General features: G+C 45.2%; 2 protein-coding genes across 2 annotated transcripts; one reads left to right on the top strand and one right to left on the bottom strand.

The window, feature by feature from the left end:
- Nucleotides 1-2841: 2841 nt before the first annotated feature.
- On the bottom strand, nt 2842-3975 carry CG9863 (uncharacterized protein). Its single transcript, NM_137936.3, has one exon. The coding sequence runs from the start codon at nt 3940-3942 to the stop codon at nt 3139-3141; it is 804 nt and encodes a 267-aa protein (NP_611780.3). The 5' UTR covers nt 3943-3975; the 3' UTR covers nt 2842-3138.
- Nucleotides 2969-7205, top strand: CG3502 (uncharacterized protein). Its single transcript, NM_137937.4, has 6 exons — nt 2969-3313; nt 4140-4606; nt 4664-4819; nt 4889-6293; nt 6349-6851; nt 6911-7205. Exons 2-6 carry the CDS (start codon nt 4149-4151, stop codon nt 7125-7127), a joined length of 2739 nt encoding a protein of 912 aa, NP_611781.3. The 5' UTR covers nt 2969-3313; nt 4140-4148; the 3' UTR covers nt 7128-7205.
- Nucleotides 7206-13981: the final 6776 nt, after the last annotated feature.

Here is a 13981-nt window from a genome sequence, read left to right as displayed (position 1 = left end):
CTGCTGCCGAAAGGGGAATCAATTTGATCCTTGAACTTAGGCAACAAGCCGAATCTGAATCTGCAACCTGCAACTTGCGACCTGCTGGCGATGGGCACCTCCTCCGCCCGTCTACTGCCTCTCCAGGGAACAAAATCAAATTGCAAATTGCATCCGAATGTCACGTGCATCGACACATTTTTCGGAGCCAACTGTCTGAGGGTTCCTTTGGCCCGAAAACCGAGCGGAGTTGTCGTGACATGGTCGACATGGGCAAAGGTTATTGCAATCGCCGCCAGAGCAATCAGTGGACACCAGACACGATTGGAAGCCACCAAAGTCCTGGCCAGAGGCGCTCTCAGGTAAAAAGTGGTGGTGACTCATGTAGGCTAAAAAAAATATGATGTATTTCTCACCTCTTAGAAGACAAAACTCTGTACTTTTAAGAAAATATTCTTTTTTTTGTAATTCCGGAATGGCAAAGCCCAAGAAAAATAGTCAACCGGACAGCACTGGTTCTGCGCGAAGTACTCGCCGTCTGCAACCTGCAACATGCTGCACTCTTTATCCCAAAGGAGCAGATGGGCGGGGGGCGTGGCCGGGGTCAGGAGGAGCGGGTGGCCGCCCCGTTCATTATGTTGACCACGCTGTCGCATTTGCTACGTGACATTGTGCTAACTGCCCTGAAAATGGAGCCCGACCTCATCTCGCACCGGCCATTGTCGGCCCAGCTTACGACCCTATAGCCAGATCAACGCTCCAAGCACCCTGAGATTCACTCGAAATAAGTAAGTAAGCAGAGGAGTTTGGAGGACAATGTTGAAGGAGCTGCAAATGAAATTCATTGTTTCCCACTTCTAGTTACCTAGTATGTCAAAGCGGCAAAAGATCTATATGTATTAATATTATTTAATAAACGAGAAAATTACATTTGAGGATGTTCAAGTGTTTGAGAAAAGCTTGTTACCCCTCCGTGCGATGGATACCCTTTTAGAAAAGCATGCCGATAAATGTGACACCCCCAGATCAGAATTAGATTGCAGTTAGTGAACACTGCCACGGCCAGGTCAACCTAATCCATTCACATCGCAGTCAGCTAGTAATATGCCCATTGGGTACGTGATTGCAGCGATTGCATTGGATTCAGTGGGCCCACTGCATCACTGCATCACTGCGCCACCTTGACCGCCTGTGAGACTTGGCCAAATTGACTTGGGCTCGCTGCTTTGTCTTGCAATTTGAGCTCCCACTAACTGGCCTCGATGCCCGTGATGGGTGCAGTTCGTCCTGCTGCCAAATTCATCCAATTGCATTGCCATTACACTATACAAAGTTATGGCAATCTCTCTCCGGAGAATCATCGCTAGCGGAGCGCCGGAAAACAATGCGGGGCGTAGCCTCGGATTGAAACTATCGAGATTGCCAGCATCGAATTGCAAGTAAATAAAGCGTCTGGAAAGCAACACCTCCGGCACATCCTCGCACAATCGCATCCTTGGCGAGGGAGCAGTGGCTGGAGCTGGTGCAGGAGCAGGAGCAGGAGCAGGAGTTGAGTTATGAACGTGCTGGGAGCAACGAAGCGAGCGAACACAACACCCGCAATCCTGCAGGAGCAGAAGGACTCAGGAGGAGGGCAGCCCGGCAAAGTAAATGTGCAAACATTTATTTATGTGGCCTGCCAAGGAGCACTTTAAAGCTCTGCAATCGCCCTGATTTCGGGAGGGGATTGCCGCTGGTTTATGTGGACTCCTGGTCTCCTGGAACTGGACTTGGCCAAACAAATGATTTGTGAAGGAGTGCGGCGGAATTTGCAGCACCCGAAGAGCTGGATATGAATGCCACTTGTACTACTATATAGGTTAGTATATACTCGTGGTGTTATTAATCAAGATTACCTAATTTAAAGAGCTCAAAACCCACACCATACGATTACCTATTAAATTTCCATTTGAGCCCTTTAATATTCCTGCATTCAGCAGAGGGAACGCAACTATCCTGTTTGCGAAGAGAACATGGAGTGGCATTAAGAGCCAAACGTCATTATTTGGCACACATTTGGTTTGTTCCTGCAGTCGCATTTCAATTTTAATGAGCACTTGAGAGTTTCATGTTTTTAGCCGTCACTTTAATTAACAACAAAAGTCATGGTCTTGGCCTGGTCTGGCCAAAAAAGAGGCAACAAAGCGAGGGAAAGCTTAATTTGTAGGAGCCCAGGGGGGGGGGGGAAGGCGAAATAAAAAGACACATGAGGCCCGGAAAATTTCAAATGGAACTGCTGGCAGTGCTTCCTTCGCCTCCAAGGAACATGGGCCACATAAAAAGTCGTCGGCAAGTAGTTTTTACTCCTCCCTTCCCTTCGCTCTCTGGCCCTGGAAAATGTGTTGTTTTTCCCATTCGCATTCGCATTTTCCCTGGGTTTTTTTTTTTTGGGCCACGGGTTGGGGTACGGATATAAATACGGGCCGAAGTTGCTGCTGTTGGCGTTAAAAAAGCGGAAAATCGCAGCACATTTTTGCTTTTTAATTAAGCCCTCAATTTTTTATGTTCCATTCGAAAGCGACACGCCGTGATTTCCCAGCCCCACTCGCCACCCCTGCGGAAGAGGTTGGTGGAGCTGGGGCATCCTTGGACTCTGGCTGCGAGTAGTTAATAGTTAACTCTTACCCCATCTGGAGTGTAAATGCGCGTACAGGGTCTAAAAGCCCGCAGCCTGACAAATTACACTTACTTCGCGGCTTTAACTAAAAGGCAGCGTGCTCTTGCAGTTTTAATTACCGAATAATTTAAATAGTATATATTTATGTTCAGTAAGATGTAAGACCTTTACTCCTTAGCTACTAATTGAAGACCTCCTTGTATCTTCCATTTACGGTAAGACAAACTGACAAACATTTATTGAAAAACTCACAGCAATTTGAAAATCACAGTGTTGGTAAGCCTCTCGACACACCTGTCCAAGCCATAAATATACCAGGTAACCCTCCCAGCGGATCAGTTCACATCGAAGCGGAGTCGCGCCACGATCGGTGGATAGAGATCGCTGACAAAGTGGGTTTAACGTAATGCCAATGCGAGGGATCGATGAACCGGAGAACGGCACGTGACTGAAATTACTCGAGTGCCCCAATGACAACACCTTCGGAACGGAGAATTTGTGGGCTACTTCTGTCGAACCGGTTTCAGAAAGTCAATAACGCGAAGGTTCAGTGTTTTCGGACTGAAGCTGATCAGCTTGAAGCGCTGCACCTTGTAGGAGTCCACCAGCCAGCCACTGTCCTGATCTTCACTTTCTATATCCCGAGGATCCTGGGGATCGCCCAGTTCCATAGAGAAGGTGAGCACTATTTCGGCAATGGCCAGGCGGCAGTTGCTCGGTTCGAACTTATCATCGATCTGGGAGTTCACCAGAACGCTCTGAATCCGCTGGAGCATTTCCTCCTTTTCCTGCTCCGTTCCGAGATCGAGGAGGTTGCGCAGGCCGACAAAGAGCATGTCCACCATGACATAGTAGCGACCATCGATCCAGCGACGCACCACCCTCACGGGAAGAGCATGCCGCAGGTGTTCCTTCTGAAAGCGAACCAAACTGCAGTAGGGACTCCTCATCTGGGACAAGCCGTAGATGTCGGCCGATCCCCGCTCCGTGCAGCAACTCCGGATGCAGGGCCAGTCCGCCTGGCGCACTGCATCGATCATGGTGACCGCCGCCTGGCGAGTGCCCTCATGGAATCCGCCCTCGTCGAAGGCCACGCCCAGCAGGCGGCGGAGGCGCCACAGGCAGTACCGGTGTCGCAGGCCACTGAGGAACTGCATCACGCGGAGTTTCCAGTGGGGTTGTCTTCCTGTGAAAAGACTCACATTGCGGTGTGGCTGGGATTGGGATGTGTTCGAATTGCAGCCACCACCCCGCACTAAACACGTAATTTGAGAGGTGGACGAACCACGGAGGAACCTCGAAAACATATTCCAAAACATATTCACTGTTATCTAAATAATTTGGGAAACTAATAATGAATAAGCAAAGGCCTACCTGCATCTTAGCTTGGATTTGTAGTACTATTATAATCCTTTTTTTGCCACTGCCTAATCATGGGTATTCATAAGCTTTTTAATCTAATACCTCATCCATACCAATCCGTACCTAATCTTTCCCTTCTCAGCATCCCAACATGTGGCGGGCTCAGCCAAGTCTCTGGATCTGGTGGATCTTCTTAATCCTTGTTCCTTCCATCAGAGCTGTCTACGAGGATTATCGTTTGCCCAGATCTGTGGAGCCTTTGCACTACAACCTGCGAATTCTCACACACCTAAATAGCACCGATCAAAGATTCGAGGGATCTGTGACAATAGATCTTCTGGCACGGGAGACCACCAAGAACATCACCTTGCATGCGGCGTACTTAAAGATAGATGAGAACCGAACATCAGTTGTTTCTGGCCAGGAAAAGTTTGGAGTTAATCGAATCGAAGTGAATGAGGTGCACAACTTCTACATCCTGCACTTGGGTCGGGAATTGGTAAAGGATCAGATCTACAAGTTGGAAATGCACTTCAAAGCCGGGCTAAATGATTCCCAAAGTGGGTACTATAAAAGTAACTACACGGATATAGTTACCAAGGAAGTTCAGTGAGTTGTTTAATTCATATTTAATGGGACAAATGAATAACTTTTGTGGTACTTCAGTCACCTGGCGGTCACTCAGTTCTCACCCACATTTGCCAGGCAGGCATTTCCCTGCTTCGATGAACCATCCTGGAAGGCGACCTTTAACATAACCCTTGGCTATCATAAAAAATACATGGGATTGAGTGGCATGCCTGTTCTCAGGTGTCAGGATCAGTAAGTAGCCCTATATTGTGAAGGATTAGGATTGAAGTTCATGAAATGCTCGCTTAAATTTTATTCCAGTGATAGTCTTACAAATTATGTATGGTGCGATCACGACACTCTTCTAAGGACCTCAACCTATTTGGTGGCCTTTGCTGTCCATGATCTGGAAAATGCCGCCACCGAGGAGAGTAAGACCAGCAATAGAGTTATCTTTCGCAACTGGATGCAGCCGAAGTTGTTGGGTCAGGAAATGATATCCATGGAAATTGCACCAAAGCTGCTCTCCTTCTATGAGAATTTATTCCAAATTAACTTTCCGCTGGCGAAAGTGGACCAACTGACGGTGCCCACTCACAGATTTACGGCCATGGAGAACTGGGGTCTGGTCACCTACAACGAGGAAAGATTGCCTCAAAATCAAGGCGATTATCCGCAGAAACAGAAGGATAGTACTGCCTTCACGGTGGCTCACGAATATGCCCATCAGTGGTTCGGAAATTTGGTCACCATGAATTGGTGGAATGATCTCTGGTTGAAGGAAGGTCCATCTACCTACTTCGGCTACCTGGCCCTCGATTCTTTGCAGCCCGAATGGAGAAGAGGAGAGCGCTTTATATCAAGGGATTTGGCGAACTTCTTTAGCAAAGACTCGAACGCAACTGTGCCGGCCATCTCCAAGGATGTTAAGAATCCCGCCGAGGTGCTCGGACAGTTCACGGAGTATGTGTACGAGAAGGGATCGCTGACCATCCGCATGCTGCACAAACTTGTCGGAGAGGAAGCCTTCTTCCACGGAATTCGATCTTTTTTGGAACGCTTTTCTTTTGGTAATGTGGCCCAAGCTGATCTTTGGAATTCCCTGCAAATGGCTGCTTTGAAAAACCAGGTTATTTCGTCCGACTTTAACCTAAGTAGGGCCATGGATTCTTGGACCCTACAGGGTGGTTATCCCTTGGTAACCCTTATACGGAACTACAAAACTGGCGAGGTAACACTCAATCAGAGCAGATTCTTCCAGGAGCATGGAATTGAAAAGGCTTCATCCTGCTGGTGGGTTCCTTTAAGGTTCGTTAGGCAAAATCTACCGGACTTTAATCAAACTACCCCACAGTTTTGGTTGGAATGTCCCTTGAACACTAAAGTACTGAAGTTGCCCGATCATCTATCCACTGACGAGTGGGTCATACTGAATCCCCAAGTAGCAACCATCTTCAGAGTTAACTATGATGAGCACAACTGGCGCTTGATAATCGAGAGTCTGAGGAATGATCCCAATTCTGGTGGCATCCACAAACTAAATAAAGCTCAGTTGCTGGATGATCTCATGGCTTTGGCTGCAGTCCGGCTACACAAATATGACAAAGCATTCGATTTGCTGGAATATCTGAAGAAAGAGCAGGACTTTTTGCCTTGGCAGAGGGCCATTGGTATCCTCAATCGACTGGGAGCCCTACTGAATGTCGCGGAGGCAAACAAATTTAAGGTAAGCTTAATTCGAGGTTTAATATTGATTATTTAAAGTCAATTCCATGTTACAGAACTACATGCAGAAGCTACTTTTGCCATTGTATAACCGCTTTCCAAAGCTATCAGGAATAAGGGAAGCTAAGCCCGCCATCAAGGACATTCCATTTGCACACTTTGCATATTCACAGGCCTGTCGTTACCATGTGGCTGATTGCACGGATCAGGCCAAGATTCTCGCTATAACCCATAGAACTGAAGGTCAGCTGGAGCTGCCCTCCGATTTCCAGAAGGTTGCTTACTGCTCGCTACTGGATGAAGGTGGCGATGCAGAGTTCCTGGAAGTATTCGGACTGTTCCAGAACTCCACCAATGGATCGCAGAGAAGGATATTGGCATCTGCGCTCGGTTGTGTTCGTAACTTTGGGAACTTCGAACAGTTTCTGAACTACACACTTGAATCCGACGAGAAACTGCTCGGTGATTGCTATATGTTAGCAGTGAAATCCGCACTAAATAGGGAACCTTTGGTTTCTCCCACAGCAAACTATATTATAAGCCATGCCAAGAAACTCGGGTAAGCTACAAATATTTTATTTTACTATATGTAACTTATTAACAAGCCCATATTTTTAGTGAAAAATTCAAGAAGAAAGAGCTCACGGGACTTTTGCTTAGTTTGGCTCAAAATCTTCGAAGTACGGAGGAAATTGATCGACTTAAAGCGCAGTTAGAAGACCTCAAGGAGTTTGAAGAACCTCTGAAGAAAGCCCTCTATCAGGGCAAAATGAACCAGAAATGGCAGAAAGATTGCTCCAGCGATTTTATCGAGGCTATAGAGAAACACTTATAGCCTACTTGATATAGCCTACTTATCCTGATATCTAATAAAATTATTTGTGAATTAAATAGGGCCATGCATTTAGACCTCAAAAAAAGCACCTTTGTTATATTTTGTTCATAATGCTGTTTTAACGAAATTCCTCCTCATTTTGTAGTCATCATTTAGTTAATTTTCTACCCTACTTTTGACCAACTTTCAAGGCAGCCACCTGTGTCAACCTATAATGGCCAAGACTCTGCGGGCTGTCAGGCTCCACGTTCTGGGTATTAATTAAGCCAATGGCGATGAAATCTTGTAGCCAGCACTGAAAGGAATGCGATTTGGGGTGGCACGAAAGGGCTGGGCAGGGGATGGGCAAGGCGGAGGCTCAAGGAGGCTGGCTGTCAGAAACGGGTCCTGTCAGGACTTTGACTGGTGGATTGCCTGACACGGAACACACACCGACACCATTCGGCCATGCAGCAGCAGCTCCTTTGTTTCGGCGGAGCTGCTTGGTCCTTTCTGGCATTTGACGTTTACACGGGTACGTCAAAATATGTACTTCTCACTGCCACATTCACATCCACATCCACATCCGCATTCGCATCCACCGATGATGACATGTGGAAAGAACATGGAAATGGCGGCCCAGCATTAGGTTGTCCCTTTGTTCGCCGCTTCCAGCTGCTTGTCAACCGAGTGGACCCGGAATAGGAGTAGGATTCGGGATCGGGATCGGCAACTAGCTGCCAATTAGATAAATTAATCGTCTGTAATTGATGTGCCGGGGGCCAAATGGATTGCATTGCAAAAGTGAGACTTAGGGCGTCAATCAGGCGAAAGTATGTGTCAATTGCAACCAATTTGATGGCTTATTCAGTCGTGTATGATGCGCTCTTGCAGCTCCCAACCATCACGGATTATGCCATTTGTTTGTTGACTCCTTGGACAAACAATAAGGAATATTTAGCAGAACTTAGCTGGCAATCGCCCGGAGATGATGATTAATGCTAATCCGATTGAGAGTTTAGCACGGTGGAGCATGCTAAATTGAAATTGATACAATTAATAGAAAATACTCCGGGCCAATTAATTTCGCCTATTCATTTCGCATGAATGGCAAAACGAATACATATTATATGCGTATTGCAAAGGCTGGCTTAATATCCTTTATTTTTATTTTTTTAACTAGACTGCAAAGTGCTCATCAAGAGCCGCGAAAAAATGGCTCCTGCAATTAATGGTCAGTAAAGTTTATTGAAGTTAAAATCGCGCTGAATCAATCATCTGATGACCTATGGGTCAGCATGGAAACCACTATGCGCTGCCTTATATTATATTTGCTGGGAAATGCATACATAAATGCGAATGCAAATGAAAAGTGGCCCTGTCAGAAAAATTAACGCTATTAATGCTTGTTAAAAGCGGTTATTAAATTAATTAAATGCGATGCCCAGCTTGACGTGCGTGTAGAACAGAAACTGAACAGAAACAATTTGGTCCGGTGAATGTGCAAGTGTTTTTCGACATATTTCATGTTAAATATTTATGCCGGATGTCGGAATTTAGCGCTCCTCTTAACTTATTTATTTATCACAAATTAATTGAATCCGAACGCCGGCAGAGGAAACTGCGACCGAAATGTCAAATAAAGTGCCCGATTGAAGTGTCCTCACAGAGCTGTGGAATGTGCTATCCAATTAGAAGGGGTCAGTATCTAAAGACATTTTTTCTTGCCACATTATTATCATGGCATCGCAAATAGATACATATAAACTCAGAGAAAAAACATTCAGAATTTAAATATTGAAATCTAGCCGTGATCGAATCATGCTCAGCATACTTAGAACGAGATCCACCAAGCTCGAGGCTAGAGTATAAGTAATTTGAGACGAAAGTGTTTGCCTGGGGCTGATTTCCTGGTGCGGAATAGTTCTGGATTTAAGCTGGCTATAACCTGCATGCAATAGTCGGATCCTGCGGATGCGGCAGTTTGGCACACAATCGAGTTGCCAGCCTTAATTAATATGCATTCAGTGTCTGCCAGGGCAGGGATCAAATTATGTAATAGCCGCATTCAAATTAAATTTCTCGATGCGTGCCGTGTGGGTGTAGCTGTCCACCGGAGTTCGCCTGCAAATGCATATCGAATATAGAAACATACATACATATGTACATATGGAGGGACTTGGGCTTCTGTTCACGTGGCAGTGAAGCAGGCGGGTAGCGCCATTCGCTGTCCATTGGAAAATGGAAAATGGTCTAATTGCCCCTAATTGAATAGGACAAGCTATCAACCCCCGGCCACCGTGCTGCCCCATCAAGGGGACACATTATTTGTGCGTAGCTGCAATTGCAATTCAATTGGAGTGTTTAGATTATCAATTCCTGGCTTCGATTGTCGATTATGCTCTGTGGCCGGCAATCGGGTCAATTGCTACTCCCAAGGAGTTGCAAACGTGATTACCATTGTGTTGTGGGTTTCATAAATTGATGGCATTTGGTTTTTATCACGGTTGCTCTCGATAGCTTTGTTCGATTCGAACGATAACGATTATTTCGATATATATGTGAAACATTCATAAGACGTTTGTTTTATATGCGCCCTATTGACGTGCTAACAATAGCGTCTTTCTTTGCAAACAAACCTTTCATAACTTTCTGAATACATCACTCTAGAATGAATTTTAAGGCGCCCAATACAACTTGAAGCCCTTTCATTGCACTGACCTTTTCACCTGCCAAGTTTTCTTTGAAATTAAGCCCGTGACTGGGGAAATATATTTCAATTAGTGCACTTTTTTGCTGTGGCAGCTTTGTTGCTTCATTGTTCTTGGGCTTTCCGATTTTCCATTCCATTTTCCATTTTCGTGCTGTGCAGCTTGCTTGTTTGCTTTCGATGGGAGATGTCGATGCTTTTTATTGTCTAACTTGTGTATTACATTTTGTTGATGTCGTAAATTAAGGCAGCTCGGTAGGTGGGTGGTGGGTTGGCATTGTTCGTTGTTTTAATGCCACCAAGGGAAAATAAATTCATTAAAAACTTTTGGCCAATGTGAAAATCCTTTTTATTGACTTTGGCCGGTTTGTTCGGTGGTTGCGTGTGCAAATATTTATGCAAATATGCACTGGCTAGCATGTTTTGATTGTGCGGGGTCTGTTGCATATTCACAATCCGAATTGAATCGATTTGCTGACCAAATGCCAGTATTTCAGTACGCCTCTACCGCCCTCCAGCTGCCCGCTCTTGTCTTCTCATAATCAGAATGAAAAGTTTTCTTACTTCACTTTACATTTATTGCTTCCTTCCCCGGGCCTCGGTGCTTTTGTTTGAGTTTAGTTGGATTCTGGGCGAAAGAAATAGAACGTGAAAACTATTCCTTGCTGGCGCCTTCAGGCTGTGAGACATTCAAGAAAGTTGCCACAAAAGTGGAAACGGGACCAGAAGCCCAAAAACTTCCCCTTGTCCGGCCAACAGAGAGGCGAACGGACGGACAGAGCCGCAGGGTAAGGAGAGGGACACAGAGATGGCAACTTACAAATTTAGATTACGAGGCAAGCACAATTGCCACACATGTTTGCACAAATGCTGGCAGGATTGTTTAATTTCGTTTAATTAAATTGCAAATATTTTATTGCTGCACTTGCAACAGAAATGCGCCTTGTAGAGTTTAAATTTGTGTGGCGCCATCTGGCACAGGCAACTGGTACTAGAAACTGTGTGTGTGTGTGTGCTGCAATCTGTGAGTGCGTAAAAGCATTAGTAAGCACTTTAAACTTTCGAGTACTTGAGATAGCAAGTTATTGGAGTTAATATTAAAATCGTAATTTACGAGATTTGATTTACAGTTGAGAGTATTTTTGTATAATTTTTTTTTACGTGCATTCTCTTTGAATGAGTGCTTTTATTCTTGAAATAATATTACACCACCCGTATTTTATTCACTTGACTGGGTAATTGTTGTGATGGTTAATTTCCATTAAATCGATAAGCAATCATCGAAATGGAATCACTCGACACCTCAATAAATATTGAGAGTGTCAGCCACTTGATGCTAATGCAAATTCGACTCGCCTAAGTCATGTAACCCATGTCCATGTCCATGCCCATGCCCAATAATTCACTTGACCACCTCAACGAGCACTTGATTGGCTCCACTTTGAGTGGGTTGTGACCTTGGCAGTGCAAAACGGCAACCACTCTGGACAACATTGGCAACAAAAACAGAAACGAGTGGCACTGGCAGTGGCAGGGGCAACGGCATCGAGTTGCCTGCTCCTCGGACCACGTTCTCCTCCATTTTCCAGCCACTTTCTACAGCTCTTCTACGTGTTTCTTTTAAGTGCTCCTTATAGTTGATTCCGTTGTTGTTGTTGTTGTCGAGTTTCTGTTTACCCCCGAAGACAACACAAGCAAAGCGTTTGAGGAAAAACACTTTTAGCACGCATCGAAGGAAAACCAACAGAGCCAACAGCCGGGCTCCAAAGTCCAACTCCTCCTTTCCACACCTGCCTTCTGGATAGACTAGAATGGAAAACCATTTCAGATCTTTGCCATGTAATCTACACACATTTGGGTCGATAAGGTGCGATGTGATTGACTTAATTTGATGAAACTCTTAATTTAGTATACAGTTTTAAGAGAAAAAAAAAAAATTTGAATTTTTGAAATTGAATCAAAAATTTTGAATGCCACATCAACCATGCCAAAGTGAATGTAATTCTCTGGGATTTTCCTTTGGCTGTTGAGCAAAAAGTTATTTGCCGAGCACTTTCTACACCCATCAGCACCATCGGCGTCAGCTTTCACCACATGATACTGGTGTACAATCGCTCTAATCTAGCTTCAATTTTCGTTTGGGAAAACTTCGCTGTACAATGGATCCACCAATATCCCTTTTCGGCTCCCATTAATCCCCCATGACAAGTCGTAAAATTTTAAAGCATATTTACGGGCGGCTGCTCATTATTTTGATGCGCTTTGGCAAATCCATGCATACACAGCGAGAAAAGGATGAGTGCTTGGGCGGGGGTGGCTATTATGGCGGGTGGCGAGTGCGGAATGACACGAAAACTGGAACCTAAAATGGGACTGCGATGCATATATGCATATTAAACAGACCGCTTTCATTCGCCGGCACATTCTGACATCAAATTTGATTGTCTGCACACAGCTCCTCCCTATTCTATATCCCGGAACCCCCCGGCCCCGCTATTTTTCATCCCCCATTGCCCCGATGCCCCATCGTGAATGCATATGCATGAAACGGCATTATTTCGATGCTGCAAACAATAGACCAAAAGATCCAAATCTCTGCTGCTCCTGCTCCTCGTCCTGTTCCTGCTGTTGCTTTTGCGTGTGCTCCAGCTCCTGCTCCTGCTGCCGCTGCAAATGGGACAAAACAACGCGTCATTCTGCCATTCTGGCTGCACTGCAAGAAAAAAGAACGGGTAAGTGCGTAATATAGGCTTTTAATGCATTTGTCATGCACAATCGTAATGGATCACTGTCGCTATGATTAGCTACGCCATCAAATGCTACATTAGTTTGCGGAGCCAATTTGTTTCTTCCAGCGTACGACGCCCGCTGGGAGGTCCTGCCACCCAACACAGGATGTTGCTGGTGGGGAGGACTTGGCCACAATTCATGCGGCTGCATTCGCCTAAGCGCCAAATATTAATGACGCTCCGTCGACGATGACGAGCTCTGAAATATCATCAGCAGCGCTGGGTGTTGATTTTAATGAGAGCCCGAAACTGAGGAGATCGGGGATGGCGTTGCGATGGAATGGAATGGAATGGAATGGGTTGGGCCAACGCCATCAGTTCTTCCTGTTTGGTCCTCGAAATTAGGGGTGTTTATTATTTTTGATGGCCGGCACGCGTTTTGCGAACACGCTGCTGCAAAACAATAAAAAGCAAGCGGAAAACAGGAGACAAATAGCCCGTGGAAGGGCTAAAAAGTGCCATTGTTTGGGCCTCAAATTGATAGCGCGTGTGCAAATTTCTGGCTTTTGTTCCTTGACTGCTTTACTTTTTGCTTATTGCCTAATGACTCGCTTCTTGTCTCGCCGCTATCCTTTTGAGTCCTTTGTTTTTGCTCAGGGTAACCCCTTCTCGCCGCAGGACAAAGACATCGTGGGTGTGAAAAGCCAAACAGACGCGCTGCACAAATTGATTTGGCACCCCGAGAGATTCGCTTGCAGCGATAACTTCAAAAAAAAAAAAAGGAGTAATGTTAATAGCAGGTACACAGAGAGAAACAAGCTACTACTTGCTCATACTATTTATTTATTAAAAAACATGAGCTTTAACATGTGAAATTGAGTAGCTTTTAGGTACACCATACTAATTTATTGCTGTGGATTTTACTGCATAGTGACTTTTATTTTTACAGTGTACTCTAAAAATCTTCGCCGTGCTTTGGCGATCTGGCCAAATGGCACGTTCTGCTTCCTGTTTTAAGTGGGTTGAATGAGGTGGAGAAGTTGCTGTCGAAGGTGGAAGTGCAGTGCTGAGTCCTCCCACTCAAGGACGCAATTAGCGCAAATCAGGCGACGTTGGATGGTCCTCGGGGTACCAATTTGGCGCTTAACTTGCAATCGAGGAACACATGCTCACCAGCTGGGCTAATGGAGGAATGAGTGGAGTCGCTGGGATGAAAACGGAAGAGTCATAACACAAACAAATAGAAAGGGGCTTTTTCCGCACGCTTCGATTGTCAAATCGCTTAAGGGCAAATTAGAAAATGTTAAGGTATTTATACATAAAATTTAAATCACAGCATATATATATCATAGCACAGCTTTGCGCACCTCTTGAAATGAAATGCAGTTTCGGATTTTAATTCACTCATTTTTACTAATGTTTAGTAATACCGTGGA

The sequence above is a fragment of the Drosophila melanogaster genome, chromosome 2R (assembly GCF_000001215.4).
Source record: "Drosophila melanogaster chromosome 2R".
In the NCBI taxonomy this organism is placed as follows: Eukaryota; Metazoa; Arthropoda; class Insecta; order Diptera; family Drosophilidae; genus Drosophila; species Drosophila melanogaster.
Note: the sequence above shows the minus strand (reverse complement) of the source record. Positions and strands in the feature narration are given on the sequence as shown.